Source organism: Bombina bombina, chromosome 2 (genome assembly GCF_027579735.1).
Source record: "Bombina bombina isolate aBomBom1 chromosome 2, aBomBom1.pri, whole genome shotgun sequence".
In the NCBI taxonomy this organism is placed as follows: domain Eukaryota; kingdom Metazoa; phylum Chordata; class Amphibia; order Anura; family Bombinatoridae; genus Bombina; species Bombina bombina.
In genome coordinates, this window is record NC_069500.1 from 622,045,569 (window position 1) to 622,066,015 (window position 20,447).

Genomic DNA, 20,447 nt, shown 5'->3' on the forward strand with positions numbered 1-20,447 from the left:
ATCTGCTCTGCAGTGTTCTCCTCCTTATCTGGTGTTCCATGCAGATAAGGTGGTTTTGCGTACTAAACCTGGTTTTCTTCCGAAAGTTGTTTCTAACAAAAACATTAACCAGGAGATTATCGTACCTTCTCTGTGTCCGAAACCAGTTTCAAAGAAGGAACGTTTGTTGCACAATTTGGATGTTGTTCGCGCTCTAAAATTCTATTTAGATGCTACAAAGGATTTTAGACAAACATCTTCCTTGTTTGTTGTTTATTCCGGTAAAAGGAGAGGTCAAAAAGCAACTTCTACCTCTCTCTCTTTTTGGATTAAAAGCATCATCAGATTGGCTTACGAGACTGCCGGACGGCAGCCTCCCGAAAGAATCACAGCTCATTCCACTAGGGCTGTGGCTTCCACATGGGCCTTCAAGAACGAGGCTTCTGTTGATCAGATATGTAGGGCAGCGACTTGGTCTTCACTGCACACTTTTACCAAATTTTACAAGTTTGATACTTTTGCTTCTTCTGAGGCTATTTTTGGGAGAAAGGTTTTGCAAGCCGTGGTGCCTTCCATTTAGGTGACCTGATTTGCTCCCTCCCTTCATCCGTGTCCTAAAGCTTTGGTATTGGTTCCCACAAGTAAGGATGACGCCGTGGACCGGACACACCTATGTTGGAGAAAACAGAATTTATGTTTACCTGATAAATTACTTTCTCCAACGGTGTGTCCGGTCCACGGCCCGCCCTGGTTTTTTTAATCAGGTCTGATATTTTATTTTCTTTAACTACAGTCACCACGGTACCATATGGTTTCTCCTATGCAAATATTCCTCCTTAACGTCGGTCGAATGACTGGGGTAGGCGGAGCCTAGGAGGGATCATGTGACCAGCTTTGCTGGGCTCTTTGCCATTTCCTGTTGGGGAAGAGAATATCCCACAAGTAAGGATGACGCCGTGGACCGGACACACCGTTGGAGAAAGTAATTTATCAGGTAAACATAAATTCTGTTATCTTTTTAAACCATAAAAATTCTGAAGTAGACGGTCCCTTTAACTTTCTTGTCTCGCTGCTACATTTACAAATCTCATTACAAGCTACCCCACACTTTTCTCTCTTCTTGACTTTAGTAAGCTTTTCGGATAAGGTCTTGCTTCTGTATTATTTGTCTGGTTGATTCTGTTTTTATATCTGATGACATATTGTCATCCTGTACACCCTAGAGATAAAGAATGTATGGAGCACTGCAAATTACTGATGGTGGTAATAATAATAATTAAGTTGTGCTTAGTATTTTGTTTTTACTGTAATTTACATTGCAGAATAATGAGCAAATATCCTTCTTCTTTTTTTTTTTTTTTTTTTAGTGGTGCAGAAAACGCTATCAGTGAAAGCAAGGTTATTTTTCCAGATGAAATATACAAGATAGAAAAACCAGGAGCTTATCCACTGTCCTTTGGTGATGGAGAATTTAAAAGTGAGCAACAAATAAAGGGAATCTGTGTGTTTTTGTTTAACCAATTTAACCTTGTGTACCAATTTATTGCTTTGTTTTAACAGGGAAGAGTGGTCCTGAATGTAAACACTGCAAGGCAGATCCAGATAAAGAATGCAGGTTCTGTTCTTGTTACCTTTGTGGGGGGAAGCAAGATGCTCACATGCAGCTATTATGTGATGAATGCAATATGGCTTACCACATATATTGCCTGAATCCCCCTTTATCCAAGATACCAGAAGATGAAGACTGGTAAATATGTTTGACGTTTTTTTTATTAGTATCAGTAATAGTTTTCCTTGTTTTTGCAGTTTTTCTTGGGATAAATTTTCAGGGCTTGTAAGCAGCTCCTATGGGAAGGACCAGTATTTTTATTCAGTGCTGTAACATTAGCTGGGATAGTATTAGAAACATTGATACAGAAATTGTAAAGGGACATAAACCCACATTTCTTCTACTAGATACGACGAGTCCACGGATTCATCCTTACTTGTGGGATATTATCCTCCTGCTAACAGGAAGTGGCAAAGAGCACCACAGCAGAGCTGTATATATAGCTCCTCCCTTCTCTCCACCGCCAGTCATTCTCTTTGCCTATGCTAGTAATAGGAAGGGTAAAGTGAAAGAGGTGTTAAAATGATGGTTTTTATTTCTTCAATCAAGAAGTTTGTTATTTTAAATGGTACCGGTGAGTACTATTTTTCCTCAGGCAGTATATGGAAGAAGATTTCTGCCCTGAGGTTGATGATCTTAGCAGATGTCACTAAGATCCATGTCGGTTCCCACAGTGTGGCTGAGGAGTACTAGAGAAATCTTCAGTGTGGGGAACGTTTTTCATGCTACAAGCAGCATTAAGGTATGTTCAGTCATTTATTTCTGAAGAGACTGTGATATATCAGAACTGACTGACATAGTACCCAAAGAGGGAAGGGGTAAGCAGTAATCCTATATAAAGAAGGGGTATTACTGAAATCCTGTGTACCGTTTGTTATCAGGGCTAAATGCAGCATTAGAAATATGGCAGCATGGTTAGACACTGGGGCAGCCTAACGGTTTTTTATTGACAAAAAAGGGTTATATGGCTGATGATTGTACTTTGTACTAGGGGTCCACATGGCTAGATTCATTCATTTCATGGATGCTTATCCACATGGCTAGTTATAAACCGCTTTACATGCGGTTGTATGAGGCTGAGAGACATCGTAGACAATGGGCGGGGCCTAAATTCTCACCTCAGTTGCGCAGTTAATTTTGTCAAAGGCAGCAGCAGACTCCAGCTCAAGTTGGGCCCAAACTGAGGGATTGCTTACCGGAGTGTTATTGCAGCGGTTCTCAGATCCCTGGGGGCAGGTAGGCACCACAGCAGAGCTGTGGCGAGGTGCAGGAGTTTGGCTAAAGTTTTTTGTTAACGTTGTGATGTTAATTTACTTGCTTTAGAGGGTAAAATTGCCCTTGCTTGTGGTGCAATATCCGACTTTAATACAGGACAGTTATACCTTAAAACTGAACGTTTGTTAGCATTTTTAAGCAAAATTGGAAAAATTGTGCGCTTTTTATTCCTTAAAGGCGCAGTACTCGTTTTTCAAAAAATTATCTTCAATAAATAGAGTGTTTAACGACTTTACAGTTATTACTAGCCTGTTCAACATGTCTGACATTGAGGAAAGCCAATGTTCTATGTGTTTAGAAGTCATTGTGGAACCCCCTCTTACATTGTGTCCTTCTTGTACTGAAATGGCCTTACACTGTAAAGAACATATTTTAAGTAATGAAAGTGTGCCTAAGGATGATTGATGTAAATACTGAACCCTCTGATGCCTTAATGGCCTTTTCCGATGTACCCTCACAGTGCTCCGATTTGGGGGTCAGGGAATTGCTGTCTGAGGGAGAACTTTCAGAATCTGGAAATGTGTTGCCTCAGACAGATTCGGACGTCACGTCCTTTAAATTTAAACTTGAACACCTCCGTCTGTTGCTCAGGGAGGTGTTAGCGACTCTGGATGATTGTGACCCTATCACAATTCCCCCAGAAAAATTGTCTAAGATGGACAAATATCTAGAGGTACCTACTTACACGGATGTTTTTCCGGTTCCTAAGAGAATTTCGGAAATTGTTAAGAAGGAATGGGATAGACCAGGTATACCGTTTTCTCCCCCTCACAACTTTAAGAAAATGTTTCCTATAGCAGACACCATTCTGGACTCTTGGCAATTAGTCCCTAAGGTGGAGGGAACTATGTCTACCCTAGCTAAGCGTACAACTATACCTATTGAGGACAGGTGTGCTTTTAAAGACCCTATGGATAAAAAATTAGAGAGCCTTCTAAGGAAGTTATTTGTTCACCAGGGTTTTTCTCTTACAACCTACAGCCTGCATTGTTCCAGTAACTACTGCAGCTGCTTTCTGGTTTGACACCCTGGAGGAGTCACTGAAGGTAGAGACGCCTTTAGAGGACATTTTAGAAAAGGCTCTTAGGCTAGCCAATTCATTTATCACAGATGCTGCTTTTCAAATTGCAAAATTAGCGGCGAAAAACGCAGGCTTTGCCGTTCTGGCGCGCAGAGCGGTATGGCTGAAATCGTGGTCTGCTGATGTGTCATCTAAATCTAAACTTTTAGCTATTCCTTTCAAGGGTAAGACTGTCTCCGGGCCTGAATTGAAGGAAATCATTTTTGTTATTATTGGAGGTAAGGGTCACGCCCTACCCCAGGACAAGTCCCTCAAGATGAGGGGTAAACAAAATAATTTTCGTTCCTTTCGAAATTTTAAAGGAGTACCCTCTGCTTCCTCTTTCTCCACTAAACAGGAAAGGAATTTTGCTCAATCCAAGTCAGTCTGGCGACCCAACCAGGCTTGGAATAAAGGTAAACATGCCAAGAAGCCCGCTGCTGCTACCAAGACAGCATGAAGGGGCAGCCCCTGATCCAGGACCGGATTTAGTAGGGGGCAGACTTTCTCTCTTTGCTCAGGCTTGGGCAAGGGATGTTCAGGATCCCTGGGCATTGGAAATTGTAATCCAGGGGTATCCGCTGGAATTCAAGGATTTTCTCCCAAGGGGGAGATTTCATCTTTCACATTTGTCTGCAGACCAGACAAAAAGAGAGGCGTTCTTACGCTGTGTTAAATACCTCTATACAATGGGAGTAATTTTCCCAGTTCCAAAGCTGGAACAGGGTCAGGGGTTCTACTCAAATCTATTTGTGGTTCCCAAAAAAGAGGGAACCTTCAGACCGATTTTAGATCTCAAATGTCTAAACAAATTTCTCAGAGTCCCAACGTTCAAGATGGAGACTATACGAACAATTTTACCAATGATCCAGGATGGTCAATATATGACCACCATGGACCTGAAAGATGCGTATATTCACATTCCTATCCACAAGGATCATCGTCAGTTTCTAAGATTTGCCTTTCAGGACAAACATTATCAGTTTGTGGCCCTTCCCTTTGGGTTGGCCACAGCTCCCAGAATCTTCACAAAGGTCCTAGGGTCCCTTCTAGCGGTCCTCAGGCCGCGGGGCATAGCTGTGGCGCCCTACCTGGACGATATTTTGATCCAGGTGTCAACTTATCATCTGACCAAAATCTCACACGGACATTGTGTTGTCATTTCTAAGAACTCACGGTTGGAAAGTGAATATAGAAAAGAGTTCACTAGTTCCACAAACAAGAGTTCCATTCTTGGGAACTCTAATAGACTCGGTAGACATGAAGATATTTCTGACGGAGGTCAGAAAATCAAAGATTCTAAATACTTGCCGAGCTCTTCACTCCATTCCTCGGCCATCGGTGGCTCAGTGTATGGAAGTCATTGGATTAATGCTAGCGGAAATGGACATCATTCCGTTTGCTCGCTTTCATCTCAGGCCACTGCAGCTGTGCATGCTCAGACAGTGGAATGGGGATTATGCGAATTTATCTCCTCAGATAAATCTGGATCAAGAGACCAGAGACTCTCTTCTTTGGTGGTTGTCACAGGATCATCTGTCCCAGGGAATGTGCTTCCGCAGGCCATCATGGGTAATAGTGACAACGGACGCCAGCCTCCTGGGCTGGGGTGCAGTCTGGAATTCCCTGAAGGCTCAGGGTGTTTGGACTCAGGTGGAGTCTCTACTTCCAATCAATATTCTGGAACTGAGAGCAATATTCAACGTGATTCAGGCTTGGACTCAGTTGGCTTCGCCCAAATTCATAAGATTCCAGTCGGACAATATCATGACTGTAGCATATATCAATCATCAAGGGGGAACAAGGAGTTCTCTAGCGATGACAGAGGTTTCAAAGATAATCCGATGGGCGGAGGCTCACTCTTGCCATCTATCAGCAATCTATATCCCAGGAGTAGAGAACTGGGAAGCGGATTTTCTGAGTCGTCAGACTTTTCATCAGGGGGAGTGGGAACTCCATCCAGAGGTGTTTGCAGCATTGATTCATCAATGGGGCACACTGGAATTGGATCTGATGGCATCTTGACAGAATGCCAAACTTCCACGTTACGGATCCAGGTCAAGGGATCCCCAGGCCGTACTGATAGATGCTCTAGCAGTACCATGGTCGTTCAACCTGGCTTATGTGTTTCCACCATTTCCTATCCTACCTCGTGTGATTGCAAGAATCAAGCAGGAGAGAGCTTCAGTAATTCTGATATCTCCTGCGTGGCCACGCAGGACTTGGTATGCGGATCTAGTAGACATGTCATCTCTGCCACCGTGGAAACTGCTATTGAGACAGGACCTTCTCATTCAAGGTCCGTTCCAAAATCCAAATCTAAATTCTCTGCAGCTGACTGCCTGGAGATTGAACGCTTGATTTTATCTAAGCGTGGATTCTCTGAGTCGGTCATTGATACTTTGATTCAGGCTTGCAAGCCTGTCACAAGAAAGATTTACCATAAGATATGGCATAAATATCTTTATTGGTGCGAATCCAAGGGCTACTCATGGAGTAGGGTTAGGATTCCTAGGATTTTGTCCTTTCTCCAAGAAGGATTGGAGAAGGGATTATCAGCTAGTTCCTTAAAAGGACAAATTTCTGCTTTGTCAATTTTACTACACAAGCGTCTGGCGGATGTCCTAGACGTTCAGTCTTTTTGTCAGGCTTTAATCAGAATCAAGCCTGTGTTTAAACCTATTGTTCCGCCATGGAGTTTGAACTTAGTTCTCAAAGTTCTTCAAGGGGTTCCGTTTGAACCTATGCATTCCATAGATATTAAGCTGTTATCTTGGAAAGTTTTGTTTTTAGTTGTTATCTCTTCTGCTCAAAGAGTTTCTGAGCTTTCTGTGTTGCAATGTGATTCGCCTTATATTTCATTCTGATAAGGTGGTTTTGCGTACTAAACCTGGATTTCTTCCTAAGGTTGTTTCAAATAAGAATATTAATCAGGAAATTGTTGTTCCTTCCTTGTGTCCTAATCCTCCTAAGAAGGAACGTCTGTTACATAACTGTTTTATACTGGATTTTTTTTATCAGTGTCTGTGCATATTATTCTTTATAGTAGTGTCTATTACATGCAGTTATATGAAAATTGGTTTATACTGTACATTTAAGGAGAGCTTTATGGCTTAAATCTTGGTCAGCTGATTCTAAGAATAGGCTTTTATCAGTCCATTTTAAAGGGTAGATGCTTTTTGGATCAGAATTGGATTCTATTATCAAAACTGTCTTGGGTGGGGGGGAGGAGAAGTATTTACTTTCATGTAATTGGCAAGAGTCCATGAACTAGTGACGTATGGGATATACAATCCTACCAGGAGGGGCAAAGTTTCCTGAACTCAAAATACCTATAAATACACCCCTCACCACACCCACAATTCAGTTTTACAAACTTTGCCTCCTATGGTGGTGGTGAAGTAAGTTTGTGCTAAGATTTCTACATTGACATGCGCTTCTCAGCATTTTGAAGCCCGATTCCTCTCAGAGTACAGCGAATGTCAGAGGGACTTGGAGAGTATCACCTATTGAATGCAATGATTTTCCTAACGGGGGTCTTTTTCATAGGTTCTCTGTTATCGGTCGTAGAGATTCATCTCCTACCTCCATTTTCAGATCGACGATATACTCTCATATACCATTACCTCTACTGATAACTGTTTCAGTACTGGTTTGGCTATCTGCTATATGTGGATGGGTGTCTTTGGGTAAGTATGTTTTTATTACTTAAGACAACTCAGCTATGGTTTTGGCACTTTATGCATTTATATAAAGTTCTAAATATATGTATTGTACTTATATTTGCCATGAGTCAGGTTCATGTATTTCTTTTTGCAGATTGTCAGTTTCATATTTGGGGAAAGTTAATATCAAGAAATATTTTTTTCTTACCTGGGGTTTAGTCTTTTTTTCAATTGACTACTTGTTTCAAATTGCAGGCTGACTTAGGCTCGCGGGTGCGCCAAATGCTACACTTTATTGCGTCATTCGTGGTGCGAGAATTTTTTGGCGCCAAAGGCACGCCCGTTGACGCAAGTTTGTCATTTCCGGCGTCGTAATTGACGCAGAGGTTTCACACAGGGTTGCGTCGTTAGTGACGGGAGTGTGTCTTTTCCGGACATGGTTGGCGGCAAAAATTTTTTGTCATACTTAGCGCCAAACTTTTTTCATTATTTATTTGCCCCATTACTGTTTGCCTCTTGCCTTTTTCTATGTCAGAGGGCTATGCTATTTGCATGTTTTCCCATTCCTGAAACTGTCATATAAGGAAATTGATAATTTTGCTTTATATGTTTGTTTTTTTCTTTTACATACTGCAAGATGTCTCAATCTGATCCTGCCTCAGAAGTATCTGTTGGAACTTTGCTGCCTGACATCGGTTCTACCAAAGCTAAGTGCATTTGTTGTAAAATTGTGGAGATTATATCTCCTAATGTCATTTGTTTTAGTTGCCATGATAAACTTTTACATGCAGATAGTGTGTCCATCAGTAATAGTACATTGCCGGTTGCAGTTCCTTCAACTTCTAATGTACATGATATACCTATGAATTTTAAAGAATTTGTTACTGATTCTATTCAGAAGGCTTTGTCTGCATTTCCGCCTTCTAATAAATGCAAGAGTTCTTTTAAAACTTCTCATAAAGTTGATGAAATTTCAAATGACCGACAACATAATGAATTATCCACCTCTGATGAGGATCTATCTGATTCAGAAGATCCTTCCTCATATATTGACACTGACAAATCTACTTATTTATTTAAAATAGAGTAAATGCGTTCTTTGTTAAAAGAAGTGTTAATTACTTTGGATATTGAGGAAGCTAGTCCTCTTGATATTAAAACTAGTAAATGTTTAAATTCTGTTTTTAAACCTCCTGTGGTTACTCCAGAGGTTTTTCCTATTCCTGATGCTATTTCTGTTATGATTTCTAAGGAATGGAATAAGCCGGGTACTCCTTTTAATCCTTCTGCAAGGTTTAAAAAATTGTATCCTTTACCAGCAATTTCAATAGAGTTTTGGGAAAAGATCCCCAAAGTTTATGGGGCTATTTCTACTCTTGCTAAACGAACCACTATTCCTATGGAAGATAGTACTTCCTTTAAGGATCCTTTAGATAGGAAGCTTGAATCTTATCTAAGGAAAGCCTATTTATATTCAGGTCATCTTCTTAGGCCTGCAATGTCTTTGGCTGATGTTGCAGCTGCTTCAACTTTTTGGTTGGAGAATTTAGCGCAACAAGAATTGGATTCTGACTTACATAGCATTGTTCGTTTACTACAGCCTGCTAATCATTTTATTTGTGATGCAATTTTTGATATTATCAAAATTTATGTTAGATCCATGTTTATAGCTATTTTAGCTAGAAGAGCTTTGTGGTTTAAATCTTGGAATGCTGATATGACATCTAAGTCTAGATTACTATCTCTTTCCAAGGTAATAATTTATTTGGTTCTCAGTTGGATTCTATTATTTCAACTGTTACTGGGGGGAAGGGAGTTTTTCTGCCTCAGTATAAAAATCCTAAGGGTAAATCTAAGGCTTCTAATCGTTTTCATTCCTTTCGTCAAAATAAGGAACAAAAACCTAATCATTCCCCCAAGGAAACTGTTTCCAATTGGAAACCTTCCTCAAATTGGAATAAATCCAAGCCTTTTAAGAAACCGAAGTCAGCCCCTAAATCCGCATGAAGGTGCGGCCCTCATTCCAGCTCAGCTGGTAGGGGGCAGATTAAGGTTTTTCAAGGATGTTTGGGCAAATTCTGTCCAAAATCAATGGATTCAGAGCATTGTCTCTCAGGGGTAACGATTAGGATTCAGAGTAAGACCTCCTGTGAGAAGATTTTTTTCTCTCACGCATCCCAGTAAATCCAGTAAAAGCTCAGGCTTTCCTGAAGTGTGTTTCAGACATGGAGGTTTCAGGGGTAATCATGCTGGTTCCTTTTCAGGAAAAAGGTCTGGGGTTTTATTCAAATCTATTCATTGTCCCAAAGAAAGAAAATTAATTCAGACCAGTTCTGGATCTGAAAATTTTGAATCGTTATGTAAGAGTACCAACTTTCAAGATGGTGACTATAAGGACTATTTTGCCTTTTGTTCAGCAAGGGCATTATATGTCCACAATAGACTTACAGGATGTATATCTTCATATTCGATTCATCTAGATCACTATCAGTTCCTGAGATTCTCTTTTCTAGACAAGCATTACCAATTTGTTGCTCTTCCATTTGGCCTAGCAACAGCTCCAAGAATCTTTTCAAAGGTTCTGTGTGCCCTACTCTCTGTAATCAGAGAACAGGGTATTGCGGTGTTTCCTTATTTGGACGATATCTTGGTACTAGCTCAGTCTTTACGTTCTGCAGAATCTCACACGAATCAACTAGTGTTGTTTCTTCGAAAACATGGTTGGAGGATCAATTTACCAAAAAGTTTCTTGATTCCTCAGACAACCTTTTTAGGTTTCCAGATGTCCATGACTCTGTCTCTAACCGACAAGAGACATTTGAAATTGGTTGCAGCATGTCGACACCTTCAGTCTCAGTCATTCACTTCAGTGGCTATGTGCATGGAAGATTTAAGCCTCGTGACTGCAGCATCGGACGCGATTCCTTTTGCTCGTTTTCACATGAGACCTCTCCAGCTGTCATACTCTGCAAGGGAGCAGGTTCAGGAGTTGGGAGCTGTTGTGCAGAGGTGTCAGGTCCTGGGGTTAAAGTTGTGTTTTGTCTGCGTGAGTCTTTGCTTTTTTTGGCATAATTAAACAGGTACAAGGTTTTAGGAAATAAAGGTGATGGTTTTATTTATAGGATAATTAGCAATGCAGAGATATGCTATTAGATAAGGCAACGTCTATAGGCTGTAGTATTAGGCAGGAATACAGATCTTTGTAATAACAGGCAGGAATGCAGAGCTTTGTAATAAGACAGGATACTTGCATATGCTGTAGAATGGAATTGTGTAATAGGCAGGAATGCAGAGCTTTGTATAACAAGCAGGATACTTGCATATGCTGTAGACTGGAACTGTGTAATAACAGGCAGGAATGCAGTGCTTTGTAATAACAGGCAGGATACTTGCATATGCTGTAGACTGGATCTCTGTAGTATCAGGAACAAGCAAGCCTGTACCTGAGTCAGTCCTTAGGAAATATAAGCGGATTAGCCAAGATCAATTGCCAGAATATCAGTCCAGAAATGGAACACAGTGCCAAGGGAAAATGAAGAAGAGCAGTCTGTAAATGAAGCAGAAATCAGGCACCAGGAAATCTGAGTAGTTCACTCAGGAAACAGGACCAGAGGGTCTTTCAGAGTATAACACTCAATGTCAAGGCCCAGAACTGCAAGCAAACCTCCCAAATATAGCAGGTTGCTGATTATGTGATTGGTTTCAGCTGGTAAGCAGGTGGAGCCAGAGAGCCAAAGTTGCAGCAAACAGGAAAACCCAATATTCTTAGCCTGTGATCAAGCCATCTGGTGGCAAAGTGGTAAAACAACAGGCTGGGAAGAACAGCAGCAGAAATAGAAACAGGTCCCTGGTTCAATTCTAGGCTGGATCACGACACCAGCTTTGTATGCTGAATTAATGGTGCCGGGATTATACAAAGATATCACAGTTAATATCCTTAAATCCCAATGTTTAACACTCTCTGACGTGGTGGTTAAATCACCAGCGTTTAGTTCAAGGGGCCTCTTTTGTTCGGCTGACCTGGACTGTGATCACAACAGATGCGAGTCTTTCAGGTTGGGGAGCTGTCTAGGGATCTCTGACAGCACAAAGGGTTTGGAAATCTCAAGAACTCCATGCAATTCTCAGAGCTCTTCAGTTTTGGCCTCTGTTAAAGAGAGAACCGTTAATTTGTTTTCAGACAGACAATATTACAACAGTGGCATATGTCAATCATCAGGGTGGGACTCACAGTCCCCAAGCTATGAAAGAAGTATCTTGTATACTTGTTTGGGCGGAATCCAGCTCCTGTCTAATTTCTGCGGTTCATATCCCAGGTGTAGACAATTGGGAGGCGGATTATCTCAGCCGTCAGACTTTACATCCAGGGGAGTGGTCTCTCCATCCGGATGTGTTCTCTCAGATTGTTCAGATGTGGGGTCTTCCAGAAATTGATCTGATGGCTTCTCATCTAAAAAAGAAACTTCCCAGATACCTGTCCAGGTCCAGGGATTCTCAGGCGGAAGCATTGGATGCGCTGACACTTCCTTGGTGTTATCAACCTGCTTATATCTTCCCGCCTCTAGTTCTTCTTCTGAGAGTGGTCTCCAAAATCATCATGGAACAATCATTTGTGTTGCTGGTAGCTCCAGCATGGCCACACAGGTTTTGGTATGCGGATCTTGTTCGGATGTCCAGTTGCCAACCTTGGCCACTTCCATTAAGGCCGAACCTACTGTCTCAAGGTCCGTTTTTCCATCAGGATCTCAAATCATTAAATTTGAAGGTATGGAAATTGAACGCTTAGTGCTAAGTCATAGAGGTTTCTCTGACTCAGTAATTAATACTATGTAACAAGCCCGTAAATCTGTCTCTAGGAAGATTTATTATCAAGTTTGGAAGACTTACATTTCATGGTGTTCTTCTCATAAATTCTCTTGGCATTCTTTTAGCATTCCTAGAATTTTAGAGTTACTTCAGGATGGTTTGGATAAAGGTTTGTAAGTACTTTGAATGGACAAATATCTGCTCTTTCTGTTTTCTTTCACAAAAAGATTGCTACTCTTCCTGATTTTCACTGTTTTTGTTCATGCTTTAGTTCGTATTAAACCTGTCATTAAATCAATTTCTCCTCCTTGAAGTCTTAATTTGGTTTTGAGGGCGTTAGTCTCCTCCATTTGAGCCTATGCACTCTTTGTACATTAAACTACTTTCTTGGAAAGTGTTGTTCCTTTTGGCCATCTCTTCTGCTAGAAGAGTTTTTGAGCTTTCTGCTCTTTCTTGTGAATCTCCTTTTCTGATATTTCATTAGGATAAGGCGGTTTTGCGGACTTCATTTAAGTTCTTATCTAAAGTTGTGAATTCTAACAACATTTAGTAGAGAAATTGTTGTCCCTTCCTTGTGTCCTAATCCTATGAATTCTTTGGAAAAATCCTTACATTCTTTAGATGTGGTGAGAGCTTTGAAATATTATGTTGAAGCTACTAAAGCTTTCAGAACGACTTCTAGTCTATTTGTTATATTTTCTGGTCCTAGGAAAGGTCAGAAGGCTTCTGCTTTTTCCTTGGCTTCTTGGTTGAAACTTTTGATTCATCAAGCTTATTTAGAGTCTGGTCAGGCCCCGCCTCAGAATTACAGCTCATTCTACTAGATCAGTTTCCACTTCGTGGGCTTTCAAGAATGAAGCTTCAGTTGATCAGATTTGCAAAGCAACGACTTGGTCCTCTTTGCATACATTTACTAAATTCTACCGTTTTTATGTATTTGCTTCTTCAGAAGCAGTTTTTGGTAGAAAAGTTCTTCAGGCAGCTGTTTTAGTTTGATTCTTCTGCTGATGATTTTAAGTTTTTCTTTTCTTCATGAGAATAACTTATATTTTGGGTTGTGGATTAATTTTTCAGCATATGGCTGTTGTTTATTTTTATCCCTCCCTCTCTAGTGACTCTTGCGTGGAGTTCAACATCTTGGGTATTTGATATCCCTTACGTCACTAGCTCATGGACTCTTGCCAATTACATGAAAGAAAACATAATTTATGTAAGAACTTACCTGATAAATTCATTTCTTTCATATTGGCAAGAGTACATGAGGCCCACCCTTTTCTTATGGTGGTTATGAATTTTTTTGTATAAAGCACAATTATTTCCAGATTCCTTTGTTGATGCTTTTTACTCCTTTATCACCCCACTACTTGGCTATTTGTTAAACTGAATTGTGGGTGTGGTGAGGGTTGTATTTATAGGCATTTTGACGTTTGGGAAACTTTGCCCCTCCTGGTAGGATTGTATATCCCATACGTCACTAGCTCATGGACTCTTGCCAATATGAAAGAAATGAATTTATCAGGTAAGTTCTTACATAAATTATGTTTTTATTGCTGATGCAATTCATAAGGCTTTGTCTGCCCTCCCGCCTTCTAACAAATGTAAAAGGTCTTTTAAAACTTCTCATAAAGTTGTTGAAATTTCAAATGACCAACAACATAATGAATTATCCTCCTCTGATGAGGATCTATCTGATTCAGAAGATCCTTCCTCAGATATTGACACTGACAAATCTACTTATTTATTTAAAATGGAGTATATTCGTTCCTTGTTAAGAGGTGTTGATTACATTGGATATTGAGGAAACTAGTCCTCTTGATATTAAAACTAGTAAACGTTTAAATTCTGTTTAGAAACCTCCTGTGGTTACTCCAGAGTTTTTTTCAGTTCCTGATGCTATTTCTGATTTGATTTCTAAGGAATGGAATAGGCCTGGTACTTCTTTTATTCCTTCTTCAAGGTTTAAAAAATCATATCCTTTGCCAGTAGTTAGTTTGGAGTTTTGGGAAAAGATCCCCAAAGTTGATGGGGCTATTTCTACTCTTGCTAAACGTACTACTATTCCTATGGAAGATAGTACTTCTTTTAAAGATCCTTTAGAAAGGAAATTTGAATCTTATCTAAGGAAAGCTTATTTATATCCTGGCCATCTTTTCAGGCATGCCATTTCTGTGGCTGATGTTGCAACTACATCAACTTATTGGTTGGAAAGTTTAGCGCAACAGGAAATAAATCCTGATTTGTCTAGCATTGTTCGTTTGCTTCAGCATGCTAATCAGTTTATCTGTGATGCCATTTTTGATATCATCAAAATTGATGTTAAATCTATGTCTGTAGCTATTTTAGCTAGATGAGCTTTGTGGCTCAAATATTGGAATGCTGATGTGGTATCCAAGTCTAGATTACTATCTCTTTCTTTCCAAGGTAATAAGTTATTTGGTTCTCAGTTGGATTCGATTATTTCAACTGTCACTGGACGGAAGGGAGTTTTTTTTTTGCCTAAGGATAAAAGACTTAAGGGTAAATCTAAAGCTTCTAATCGTTTTTGTTCCTTTCGACAAAATATGGAACAGAAACCTAATCCTTCCCCCAAACAATCTGGTTCCAATTGGAAACCTTCTTCAAGTTGGAGTAAATCCAAACCGTTTAAGAAACTAAAGCCAGCCCCCAAATCCGCATGAAGGTGCGGCCCTCATTCCAGCCCAGCTGGTAGGGGGCAGATTAAGTTTTTTCCAAGACATTTGGGCAGATTGTTTCCAAAATCAATGGATTCAGATTATTGTCTCTCAAGGGTACCGAATAAGATTCAGAGTAAGACCTCCTGTGAGAAAATTTTTTCTCTTACGCATCCCAGCAAATACAGTGAAGACTCAGACTTATCTGAAGTGTGTTTCAGACCTGGAGCTTTCAGGGTTAATCATACCAGTTCAGTTTCAGGAACAGGGTCTGGGGTTTTATTCAAATCTATTCATTGTCCCAAAGAAAGAAAATTCATTCAGGACAGTTCTGTATCTTAAAATTTTGAATCGTTATGTAAGAGTGCCAACTTTCAAAATGGTGAATATAAGGACTATTTTGCCTTTTGTTCAGCAAGGGCATTATATGTCCACAATAGACTTACAGGATGTATATCTTCATATTCCGATTCATCTAGATCACTATCCGTTTCTGAGATTCTCTTTTCTAGACAAGCATTACCAATTTGTCGCTCTTCCATTTGGCCTAGCGTCCGCTCCAAGAATCTTTTCAAAAGTTCTCGGTGCCCTACTCTCTGTAATCAGAGAACGGGGTATTTCGGTATTTCCTTATTTGGACGATATCTTGGTACTAGCTCAGTCTTTACATTCTGCAGAATCTCACACAAATCAACTAGTGTTGTTTCTTCAAAGACATGGTTAGAGGATCAATTTACCAAAAAGTTCTTTGATTCCTCACACAAGGGTCACCTTTTTAGGTTTCCAGAAAGATTCAGTGTCCATGACTCGGTCTCTAACAGACAAGAGACAATTTAAATTGGTTTCAGCCTGTCGGAACCTTCAGTCTCAATCATTCCCTTCAGTAGCTATGTGCATGGAAGTTTTAGGTCTCATGACTGCAGCAATCCCTTTTGCTTGTTTTCATATGAGACCTCTCCAGCTTTGTATGCTGAACCAATGGTTCAGGGATTATACAAAGATATCACAATATCACAATTAATATCCTTAAATCCCAATGTTTGTCTATCTCTGACTTGGGGGTTAGATCACCATCGTATAGTTCAAGGGGCCTCTTTTGTTCGTCCAACCTGGACTATGATCACAACAGATGCAAGTCTTTCAGGTTGGGGAGCTGTCTGGGGATCTCTGACAGCACAAGGGGTTTGGAAATCTCAAGAGGCGAGATTACCAATCAATATTTTAGAAATCTGTGCTATTTTCAGGGCTCTTCAGGTTTGGCCTCTGTTGAAGAGAGAACCGTTCATTTGTTTTCAGACGGACAATATCACAACTGTGGCATATGTCAATCAACAGGGTGGGACTCAGTCCCCAAGCTATGAAAGAAGTATCTTGGATACTTGCTTGGGCAGAATCCAGCTCCTGTCTAATTTCTGTGGTTCATATCCCAGGTATAGACAATTGGGAAGCGGATTATCTCAGCCGTCAGACTGTACATCCGGGGGAGTGGTCACTCCATCCTGATGTGTTTTCTCAGATTGTTCAGATGTGGGGTCTTCCAGAAATGGATCTGATGGCTTCCCATCTAAAGAAGAAACTACCCAGGTACCTGTCCAGGTCCAGGAATCCTCATGCGGAAGCTGTGGATGCGTTATAAGCAGGTTGGTAACACCAAGGAACTGCTATCTTCCCGCCTCTGGTTCTTCTTCCATGAGTGATTTCCAAGATCACCATGGAACAATCGTGTGTGTTGCTGGTAGCTCCAGCATGGCCTCACAGGTTCTGCTGTGCAGATCTTGTCCGGTTGTCCAGTTGCCAACCTTGGCCACTTCCATTAAGGCCAGACCTTCTGTCTTAAGGTCAGTTTTTCCATCAGGATCTCAAATCATTAAATTTTGGAAATTGAATGCTTAGTCATTGAGGTTTCTCTGACTTAGTAATTAATACTATGTTACAGGCTCGTAAATCTGTTTCTAGGAAGATTTATTATCAAATTTGGAAGACTTATATTTCATGGTGTTTTTCTCATAAATTCTCCTGGCATTCTTTTAGAATTCCTAGAATTTTACAGTTTCTTCAGGATGGTTTGGATAAAGGTTTGTCTGCAAGTTCCTTGAGGGGACAAATCTCTGCTCTTTCTGTTTTATTTCACAGAAAGATTGCTAAGCTTCCTGATATTCACTGTTTTGTGCAGGCTTTGGTCCGTATTAAAGTGAAGGTAAAGTTAAATGTTATAGAAGACACCTAAGCATTTACCAATAGTACATTAATGCAGTCGCTAACTTTTTTTTTTATGTTACACCTATAGTTTTTATACTATTTATATTTTAAATCATGTAGCGTCTACTTGCCGACTCCTCCCAACCCATACTTCCGTGTTCTCCTGTGTTTGTCTTCTTGAGCGGTCCCACCCACTCTCTACGTCGCTCAGAAGCGCGTTCACGATGATCACTTGAACTGCGCATGCGCCAATACCCTTTGAAGCATAGTATTCAATGAATTACTATATTCATTCATTGTGTCAGATTCTTATTTGCTACACCTTCCTTGTCCTGTCTGTCTACGCTATTTGGGAGAGTCAAACTTTGGATATCTGTTAGCAAATTGCCTAACAGTAACACCAGCAAGTTGTTTTCCCATTTACGGATTTACCATCCTCATATACCATACAGACATAAAGACTCTGTACCTTTCTCCCCAATTTCCTACAGCAGCTCAGCTCTCACGGACCTGTTACCGCATAAGCACCAACTGGTAACATATCACAACATCACTCTTCATTCGGAAGGAACCTTGGCTGCTACCCCTCCTCACCCATACCTGCTTCTTGTGGGAATTTCAGCATCAAGATTACCCGGTTGTAGCAGTATTGTTGTTTAATGGACACAAGCCCTGCTCCAATCAGCGGGTTTGACTCCACCCACTCTGTGACGTCACCATCCTCCATGTGAGACTAACTATCTGCGGAGCAACTACAGTAAGAGTTTTCCTGCTGCTACTCCTTCACAGCTCTGTCTGAATTTCCATCAACTTGCTGTAACAGTATCACGTCCCCTAAAGTGACAGTACTACCTGATTCCTATTTACCCTATAAGTCAACAGCGCTAACTTACTTCACTGAGCATTGGACATTGTTTCATCTCACACAGATTGCACCTATGCTTGTGTATCCTTACCAACATAGATGTACAAGCTGTCCACTCTACACTTCTTCTGATACTCTAATACCACTGAGAGTCAGCTCTAAAAGAATATTGTTATCTGCACTAAATCAATCATACAGATGAGATCTACGGAGCATGCGTGTCTCATGAACGAGCATGGAGAATAAATTATGCTAATACGGGTTTAACACATGCGCTTAGCATTCGCATGATGTTGCAAAGAATGGGTTGAACCCCTTAAGGGGAAAAAGAGCATTGGAGGATCAAATATCACTCGCCTGTCAATCAATTTGACAAAATGGCGAGCGGAGTAAAGATTATCATCATCGGCTGTGTAAAAGGTTAAAAACAGCATTATATAATACAATATAAAAAATATGATGAATGAAACTAGCCCTATTTTAAAAAAGGCTACAATATAAAGTGAACGAGTGTTGTTAACTTTACCCTCACTTTAAGCCTGTCATTAAATCCAATCTCTCCTCCTTGGAGTCTTAATTTGGTTTTGAAGGCTTTACAGGCTCCTCCGTTTGAGCCTATGCATTCTTTGGACATTAAACAACTTTCTTGGAAAGTATTGTTCCTTTTGGCCATCTCTTCTGCTAGAAGAGTTTCCGAATGATCTACTCTTTCTTGTGAATCCCCTTTTCTGAATTTTCATCAGGATAAGGCATTTTTTGTGGACTTCATTTAAATTTCTATCTAAGATTGTGAATTCTAACAACATTAATAGAGAAATTGTTGTCCCTTCTTTGTGTCCTAATCCACAGAATTCTTTGGATAGATCCTTGCATTCTTTGGATGTGGTTAGAGCTTTGAAATATTATGTTGAAGCTACTAAATATTTCAAGAAGACTTCTAGTCTATTTGTTATCTTTTCTGGTTCTATGAAATGTCAGAAGGCTTCTGCCATTTCCTTGGCATCGTGGTTAAAGCTTTTGATTCATCAGGCTTATTTGGAGTCGGGTCAGGCCCCGCCTCAAAGAATTACAGCTCATTCTACTAGATCAGTCTACACTTCTTGGGATTTTAAGAATGAAGCTTCAGTTGATCAGATTTGCAAAGCAGCAATTTGGTCTTATTTGCATACATTTACTAAATTCTACCGTTTTGATGTATTTGCTTCTTCAGAAGCATTTTTTGGTAGAAAAGTTCTTCAGGCAGCCGTTTCAGTTTGATTCCTCTGCTTATGTTTGAGTTTTTTCCTTCATTATGAGAATAAAAACTTATATTTTGGGTTGTGGATTTATTTTTTTCAGCGAAAAATGGCTGTTATAATTTTATCCCTCCCTCTCTAGTTATTTCTGTGGAGTTTCACGTCTTGGGTATTACTATCCCATGCGTAACTAGCTCATGGACTCTTGCCAATTTCATGAAAGAAAACATAATTTATGTAAGAACTTACCTGATAAATTCATTTCTTTCATATTGGCAAGAGTCTGAGACCCACCCTTTTTATGGTGGCTATATTTCTCCAACATAGGTGTGTCCGGTCCACGGCGTCATCCTTACTTGTGGGATATTCTCTTCCCCAACAGGAAATGGCAAAGAGCCCAGCAAAGCTGGTCACATGATCCCTCCTAGGCTCCGCCTACCCCAGTCATTCTCTTTGCCGTTGTACAGGCAACATCTCCACGGAGATGGCTTAGAGTTTTTTAGTGTTTAACTGTAGTTTTTTATTATTCAATCAAGAGTTTGTTATTTTGAAATAGTGCTGGTATGTACTATTTACTCAGAAACAGAAAAGAGATGAAGATTTCTGTTTGTATGAGGAAAATGATTTTAGCAACCGTAACTAAAATCCATGGCTGTTCCACACAGGACTGTTGAGAGCAATTAACTTCAGTTGGGGGAACAGTGTGCAGTCTCTTGCTGCTTGAGGTATGACACATTCTAACAAGACGATGTAATGCTGGAAGCTGTCATTTTCCCTATGGGATCCGGTAAGCCATGTTTATTACGATTGTAAATAAGGGCTTCACATGGGCTTATTAAGACTGTAGACTTTTTCTGGGCTAAATCGATTCATTATTAACACATATTTAGCCTTGAGGAATCATTTTATTTGGGTTTTTTGATATAATAATATCGGCAGGCACTGTTTTAGACACCTTATTCTTAGGGGCTTTCCCAAAGCATAGGCAGAGTCTCATTTTCGCGCCGGTGTTGCGCACTTGTTTTTGAGAGGCATGGCATGCAGTCGCATGTGAGAGGAGCTCTGATACTTAGAAAAGACTT

The 20,447-nt window shown here is 40.3% G+C and overlaps 1 protein-coding gene across 1 annotated transcript in view; it reads left to right on the plus strand.

Moving 5' to 3' along the window:
• UHRF2 (ubiquitin like with PHD and ring finger domains 2) overlaps window positions 1-20,447 on the plus strand; it is a 499,671-nt gene that overhangs the window by 327,463 nt on the left and 151,761 nt on the right. The window contains exons 6-7 of the mRNA XM_053702563.1: window positions 1,347-1,456; window positions 1,540-1,726. Coding sequence (XP_053558538.1) covers window positions 1,347-1,456; window positions 1,540-1,726 — 297 coding nt within the window. The remainder of the gene's footprint in view (window positions 1-1,346; window positions 1,457-1,539; window positions 1,727-20,447) is intronic.